This window comes from Euprymna scolopes, chromosome 37 (assembly GCF_053919585.1).
Source record: "Euprymna scolopes isolate OS-2025 chromosome 37, ASM5391958v1, whole genome shotgun sequence".
Lineage (NCBI taxonomy): Eukaryota > Metazoa > Mollusca > Cephalopoda > Sepiida > Sepiolidae > Euprymna > Euprymna scolopes.
This window is the reverse complement of record NC_136518.1, coordinates 81,566,730-81,575,054: the sequence shown is the minus strand read 5'-3', so window position 1 is coordinate 81,575,054 and position 8,325 is coordinate 81,566,730. Positions and strand designations below refer to the sequence as shown.

Sequence of the window (8,325 nt, the reverse complement as noted above, 5' to 3'; positions counted from 1 at the left end):
CAAAACATCCCATGGATCTAATTCATAACGAGATAGAATTAAGGGTATTAGTCCTAAAATGAATATAATGTTTAAACTAGGATCTAGAACAAGCCTCGGGTCTTGAACCACTGAGCAAAGAATGCGTACCATTACTAAATTATATCTTTATCGCTACTCTTATATAAAAAAATCATTTTATATGTGTGTGAGAGTTCCTTTCTCACATGTTCCGAAACGGCTGAGCCTATCTTTTGCAAATTTCACACAAAGGTATTTCATGTGTTTAGCAGTGTTCTTAGATATGTGTTATCCAGAAATCCATCCGATATGTATCGAAAATCGAAAATATCCGATCTTAAAAAGAGTCTTTCTTCTCTTATAGATAAATAAAAAACAGTTTTTTACGGGGAAATATTTTACGTTACACCGGTGCAACTTTGGTGGTCGATGTAACGTAAAATATTCCCATATAAAATTCTCCTTTTATCTATGAAAGTAGGAAGACTATTTTAAGACCTTCAAGCCCAAATATCACCTGACGTGATATTGTAAACGAACACAGACGGAATTTGATGAACGACATTATCATTATTATTATTTTTATTGTTTTTTTTTTTTGTTTTTGTTTTTTGTTTTTTACGAATTAGTCCACCGGACAAATTATTCCTTGTAATATATAATATTCAACAGAAGATTGATTGTATAATGATACATACACAATCTGCATAAATTAAAATATCATGCTTAAGCGTATTATACGACCGGGCAACGACGAGCGTCCAACTAGTATGTGTATAAATGAAACATATTTTGTTATCTTATTGATACGCTTCTCCGATTGACGATTCCAGTGCGTAGAACCACCAACATCAAGTAGACATACCTCTACCAATAATATATTCGTATGTCGAACCATCTTTTCAGAATTTTCTTTCGTTTTTTTTTTTTTTTTATTGGTACGCTTGTTGGCTGGAAGTCTTCAGAGTTTCTTCAAATATAATTATATAACAAGATTCACCGGGTTTCGGAAAGCACCAACTGCAAGTTCAACAATGACGTCATCGGAAACTGTCTAATGCCCTCGATGATTTTTATGTGAACTTTCTTCTCCGGAAATAAAGCCCAGATGTTCCAATTTTATTGGATCCGACACTTTATCAATCTGAAATAAAAAGAAATAAGAAAGAAATCATTTTCAGAATTTGAATGTTTCATAAAAAAACACACGACATTCCTGTAAAATCACCGAAGTGTAACAAAACGTTGCTAGCCTGTTTCTGCTTTATCGTTATTTCCACGGCAAGTGCTCGTCTTGTTACAGAAAAATGAATGGAGACATGCTTATAGTGTGTGCGAACAATATGAATTCGTAAATATCTGTGGAGGCAACAGGAATTATTAACACTTGATAGCAGAGTATCGTTTCAAATGTTATGGAGGTCCACAAGTAAAAAGAGTAAGTGTCACGCCACATGCTGTTCATTGAAGAGAGATTCGGGATTGAACACAGCAGACCACTTAAAAGAGGATCTTGTTAATTTTTATGTAGATGTTACAGGAAAAAGGGCTGTCCCCTTTCCATGTAAATAAGAAGAAAATTAGATAAGTGAAAATGAGATTAGGATAAGCCGAGACTCGAACCCTGTAAGCCAGGTTAAGAAACGGAATGTTAGAAATCGGATTGTTAAATTCTATTAGAAATAGTTCGATATTGTCTATATTGTAAAAAGAATTGATTGTTGATTCTTTTACAAAACTGAATATTAAAAAAATTTCAGCTAAAAAGAATGAACAATACAAATTAAAAATACATTGTTAAAAAATAGGTTAGGTTAAAAAATAGGTTAGGAGAGAATTATTTGTTGTCAAACGTGTGTTTGGAAAAACGTGTGCTTAGCCACGCGAATTGGTCACGTTCGGGACGCACACTTCTGACGTCATAGCAAAAGGGAGATTCTCAATATAGGAGTTAGAGTTATTCAGATCAGATCAGAGAGTTGTGACAGAACAGTTGAGTCTGCTAGTCAGCAGAGATCAGGAGAGTCAGTCAGTTGGCAGAGTGGTCAGTTGCCCCTTTGGAAGCGAAGAGTAGAAAGATTAAATTATTTCGCAAAAAAACACTTGTCTAGCATAAATCACTATCAATCATTTCCCCACTCGTTATCTGCGCCTAATGCTAAACGTAAGAACTGAATGTCTGTGTAACTCTGTTCCGTTTTCCTACTTTCCAACTAACTACAATATGGTTGTCTTCTAGTCCAACGTGAACAAATTCTTGATAAGTAATCCTCTTAAATAATCAAATCTTATAAATGTTCCTAATGCCTGTCTGTCTGTGTGTGTGACGCGGTTTATCTCAGCCTACAGGCAATCCACCCAGGCAAGTAAGGTATCGAAAAGAAGCTTATAACCCAGTAGTGATATTTATGTTCATGTTTGGTGTATGGAAATGCATAAAAAATGAAAAACATAATGATTTACTGAACAACGTTTTGTTTACTGGATATCTTTTCGCTACAAGGACTCAAGTTTGCCCAGCTGTGCAAACTTGGGTTCTTGTTTACCAAATTTCCACTACGAACGATTACTATGATATTGTCTCATTGACAACTGTGCACTCATTAACCCTTATCTTCAAGTTGCCTCCGGACCTTGATAAGTGGTAACTCCTTTGTAAAAAAAAGAAACAAACAAACAATGAGTCTGATCGGTACTAGATGGGTAACTATTTTGTAATAACAGCCGCTATATTTAGGAGGACATTGACACCCCCTGCCAGAACTGCAAAAACCTAACGGCGTCATCTCCCTTAATCATGATATAAATTTTACTAGGGAACGTTTCTGAATTTGATATTCCCTAGATATTTCCTGCATCAGGAAAAGCTGGTTCAACTTGCTTGGAGTGAATACCGTTGACTTAAAAGTGACCTATACATAAAACTTAATTCATATAAAGAAATAAAAATAGATTAGCGGGACCTGTGGAATTTTATATTTAATATATTGATGTTGGAATTCTGTGGATAGTTAGCGTAAATGGAGACGCCCTCATATCATTGTACCTATTTACTATGCCTCCCCACGGGACAGAGTTAGACACCAGGGTCGTTTTTTTAACGTGGAGAAAAGGTACAAAAATAAAAAATTGTCTCAGTCGTGAAGGACTGATCCTCGACCGAAAGAGAACAAGAAATGTAAGTGCAGCATCTGAAGAACAGATGGTATTTATTTGCTCCCCCACTGAGCAAATTAGGCACAAGGCCGTTTTTAATGTGAGGTAAAAACCAGCTCCCCTAAAAGTAGGCAAAAAGGGGGCACTCTGGTTACCAAAAATAATAATTGTCCCAGTATAGAGGGTTTCCCCTCCATTGACTGGTACAAATTATCTTAAGTGCAGCATCTGCTAAAACAGATGGTATTTATTTGCTTCCCCACTGAGCAAATTAGGCACAAGGCCGTTTTTAATGTGAGGTAAAAACCAGCTCCCCTAAAAGGGGTCACTCTGGTTACCAAAAATAATAATTGTCCCAGTATAGAGGGTTTCCCCTCCATTGACTGGTACAAATTATCTTAAGTGCAGTATCTGCCGGAACAGATGGTATTTATTTTCTCCCCCACCGAGCAAATTAGGCACAAGGCCGATTTTTAATGTGAGGAGTGAAGGGAGGGGGAAGGGAAAAAGGGGACCAGCTCCCGAGAGGTGGGAAATGGGAGCTAGTTAAAGGTCAGGCATGTAGGGTTGCCCCCACATCTGGTCTTTGCTAGTCATAGCTAGTCATAGCTAGTCATAGCTTGCAGCATCTGCCGGAACAGATGGTATTTATTTGCTCCCCCACTGAGCAAATTAGGCACAAGGCCGTTTTTAATGTGAGGTAAAAACCAGCTCCCCTAAAAGTAGGCAAAAAGGGGGCACTCTGGTTACCAAAAATAATAATTGTCCCAGTATAGAGGGTTTCCCCTCCATTGACTGGTACAAATTATCTTAAGTGCAGCATCTGCCGGAACAGATGGTGTTTATTTTACTCCCCCACTGAGCAAATTAGGCACAAGGCCGTTTTTAATGTGAGGTAAAAACCAGCTCCCCTAAAAGGGGTCACTCTGGTTACCAAAAATAATAATTGTCCCAGTATAGAGGGTTTCCCCTCCATTGACTGGTACAAATTATCTTAAGTGCAGTATCTCTCGGAACAGATGGTATTTATTTGCTCCCCCACTGAGCAAATTAGGCACAAGGCCGTTTTTAATGTGAGGTAAAAACCAGCTCCCCTAAAAGTAGGCAAAAAGGGGGCACTCTGGTTACCAAAAATAATAATTGTCCCAGTATAGAGGGTTTCCCCTCCATTGACTGGTACAAATTATCTTAAGTGCAGCATCTGCCGGAACAGACGGTGTTTATTTTACTCCCCCACTGAGCAAATTAGGCACAAGGCCGTTTTTAATGTGAGGTAAAAACCAGCTCCCCTAAAAGGGGTCACTCTGGTTACCAAAAATAATAATTGTCCCAGTATAGAGGGTTTCCCCTCCATTGACTGGTACAAATTATCTTAAGTGCAGTATCTGTCGGAACAGATGGTATTTATTTGCTCCCCCACTGAGCAAATTAGGCACAAGGCCGTTTTTAATGTGAGGTAAAAACCAGCTCCCCTAAAAGGGGTCACTCTGGTTACCAAAAATAATAATTGTCCCAGTATAGAGGGTTTCCCCTCCATTGACTGGTACAAATTATCTTAAGTGCAGTATCTGCCGGAACAGATGGTATTTATTTGCTCCCCCACTGAGCAAATTAGGCACAAGGCCGTTTTTAATGTGAGGTAAAAACCAGCTCCCCTAAAAGGGGTCACTCTGGTTACCAAAAATAATAATTGTCCCAGTATAGAGGGTTTCCCCTCCATTGACTGGTACAAATTATCTTAAGTGCAGTATCTGCCGGAACAGATGGTATTTATTTTCTCCCCCACCGAGCAAATTAGGCACAAGGCCGATTTTTAATGTGAGGAGTGAAGGGAGGGGGAAGGGAAAAAGGGGACCAGCTCCCGAGAGGTGGGAAATGGGAGCTAGTTAAAGGTCAGGCATGTAGGGTTGCCCCCACATCTGGTCTTTGCTAGTCATAGCTAGTCATAGCTAGTCATAGCTTGCAGCATCTGCCGGAACAGATGGTATTTATTTGCTCCCCCACTGAGCAAATTAGGCACAAGGCCGTTTTTAATGTGAGGTAAAAACCAGCTCCCCTAAAAGTAGGCAAAAAGGGGGCACTCTGGTTACCAAAAATAATAATTGTCCCAGTATAGAGGGTTTCCCCTCCATTGACTGGTACAAATTATCTTAAGTGCAGCATCTGCCGGAACAGATGGTGTTTATTTTACTCCCCCACTGAGCAAATTAGGCACAAGGCCGTTTTTAATGTGAGGTAAAAACCAGCTCCCCTAAAAGGGGTCACTCTGGTTACCAAAAATAATAATTGTCCCAGTATAGAGGGTTTCCCCTCCATTGACTGGTACAAATTATCTTAAGTGCAGTATCTCTCGGAACAGATGGTATTTATTTGCTCCCCCACTGAGCTAATTAGGCACAAGGCCGTTTTTAATGTGAGGTAAAAACCAGCTCCCCTAAAAGGGGTCACTCTGGTTACCAAAAATAATAATTGTCCCAGTATAGAGGGTTTCCCCTCCATTGACTGGTACAAATTATCTTAAGTGCAGTATCTCTCGGAACAGATGGTATTTATTTGCTCCCCCACTGAGCAAATTAGGCACAAGGCCGTTTTTAATGTGAGGTAAAAACCAGCTCCCCTAAAAGTAGGCAAAAAGGGGGCACTCTGGTTACCAAAAATAATAATTGTCCCAGTATAGAGGGTTTCCCCTCCATTGACTGGTACAAATTATCTTAAGTGCAGCATCTGCCGGAACAGATGGTGTTTATTTTACTCCCCCACTGAGCAAATTAGGCACAAGGCCGTTTTTAATGTGAGGTAAAAACCAGCTCCCCTAAAAGGGGTCACTCTGGTTACCAAAAATAATAATTGTCCCAGTATAGAGGGTTTCCCCTCCATTGACTGGTACAAATTATCTTAAGTGCAGTATCTCTCGGAACAGATGGTATTTATTTGCTCCCCCACTGAGCAAATTAGGCACAAGGCCGTTTTTAATGTGAGGTAAAAACCAGCTCCCCTAAAAGGGGTCACTCTGGTTACCAAAAATAATAATTGTCCCAGTATAGAGGGTTTCCCCTCCATTGACTGGTACAAATTATCTTAAGTGCAGTATCTCTCGGAACAGATGGTATTTATTTGCTCCCCCACTGAGCAAATTAGGCACAAGGCCGTTTTTAATGTGAGGTAAAAACCAGCTCCCCTAAAAGTAGGCAAAAAGGGGGCACTCTGGTTACCAAAAATAATAATTGTCCCAGTATAGAGGGTTTCCCCTCCATTGACTGGTACAAATTATCTTAAGTGCAGCATCTGTCGGAACAGATGGTATTTATTTGCTCCCCCACTGAGCAAATTAGGCACAAGGCCGTTTTTAATGTGAGGTAAAAACCAGCTCCCCTAAAAGGGGTCACTCTGGTTACCAAAAATAATAATTGTCCCAGTATAGAGGGTTTCCCCTCCATTGACTGGTACAAATTATCTTAAGTGCAGTATCTGTCGGAACAGATGGTATTTATTTGCTCCCCCACTGAGCAAATTAGGCACAAGGCCGTTTTTAATGTGAGGTAAAAACCAGCTCCCCTAAAAGTAGGCAAAAAGGGGGCACTCTGGTTACCAAAAACAAGGCCGATTTTTAATGTGAGGAGTGAAGGGAGGGGAAAGGGGAAAAGGGGACCAGCTCCCGAGAGGTGGGAAATGGGAGCTGGTTAAAGGTCAGACATGTGGGGTTGCCCCCACATCTTGTCTTTGCTAGTCATAGCTAGTCATAGCTTGCAGCATCTGTCGGAACAGATGGTGTTTATTTGCTCCCCCACTGAGCAAATTAGGCACAAGGCCGTTTTTAATGTGAGGTAAAAACCAGCTCCCCTAAAAGGGGTCACTCTGGTTACCAAAAATAATAATTGTCCCAGTATAGAGGGTTTCCCCTCCATTGACTGGTACAAATTATCTTAAGTGCAGCATCTGCCGGAACAGATGGTATTTATTTGCTCCCCCACTGAGCAAATTAGGCACAAGGCCGTTTTTAATGTGAGGTAAAAACCAGCTCCCCTAAAAGGGGTCACTCTGGTTACCAAAAATAATAATTGTCCCAGTATAGAGGGTTTCCCCTCCATTGACTGGTACAAATTATCTTAAGTGTAGTATCTGCCGGAACAGATACTACACTTTGATCTTGACCAAAAGGTCCGGATATTATTGTAGCTCATTTATTAAAACTACAAAAGTATTTATCTAAGCTAACAGGGAGGCCCGGCGTTTCCCGATCATAAAATACGCTTTAAGATGAATTTTTGTAATTTATGTAGATTTTGTACATATCATTATCGAGTAAATTTTCTAATGATTCTTATATATTATGAAGTTGTGATTTCACAAATAAAAAAATGTATATAACTTGGGTGCATCAGCTCGAATCGAAACCAAAACTTATGAAGTAATATATATATATATATATATATATATATATATATATATATATATATATATATATATATATATATATATATATATCAGAGAGAAAGAAAATTTAAACTGTAAGTTGAAATTTACAATCAAAATTTATTGTTAGACAAAGAATATTTCCCTCTTTGCAAAAAACATCGCCAACCCCTCTAGAAACGCCTACATCTTTAGATTCGTGAAGGCTTTAAACTCCTTCTTGAAAAATGTCACATGGAAGGCCTACCATTACGATCTGAATTCGAAGAATAACTTTAAGCCCAACACTGCTATTGGTGATCAAGAACACCCGGAATCACAAAATCACTCACTTCCTATCAATTCCCAAAGAGAGCAGAAAAAGATTCAAAGAATTACTGCTTAATTCTACGGACTTAAATCAATTATATACCCCACACACAATCCGTACCTTGACGAATTTGAAAACTCTATGATAGCTCTCGTAACGAAGATTAAATTTAAAAAACAAAACCCTAGAAAATTAATGACTTTGCACAAAAAGTAAAAACCAGACCCCATATTTTTGTCCAAACAAAAAATTACTACAAACTTGAATATTCTGAATTCAAAAAGCTCCTATATAAAGAGATTAACAAGGCTTACAAAGTTGGACCTCCTACCATATTATATAAGATAAATGCTGATGCAAAAAAAACTTCCACAAAAGATGAACATTCATAACTACACGGAAATATTAACTCCAGGCACACCGAGATTCACGCTCAAGAACCATAA

General features: G+C 38.8%; 1 protein-coding gene across 4 annotated transcripts in view; it reads right to left on the bottom strand.

Moving 5' to 3' along the window:
* Positions 1-564: 564 nt before the first annotated feature.
* LOC145261253 (sodium-coupled monocarboxylate transporter 1-like) overlaps positions 565-8,325 on the bottom strand; it is a 179,360-nt gene continuing 171,599 nt past the window's right edge. For all 4 annotated transcript variants that reach the window (XM_080119647.1, XM_080119650.1, XM_080119649.1 and 1 more), the window contains one exon: positions 565-1,144. In XM_080119647.1, the coding sequence (XP_079975773.1) occupies positions 1,055-1,144 (90 nt within the window). In that variant the 3' untranslated portion in view covers positions 565-1,054. The remainder of the gene's footprint in view (positions 1,145-8,325) is intronic.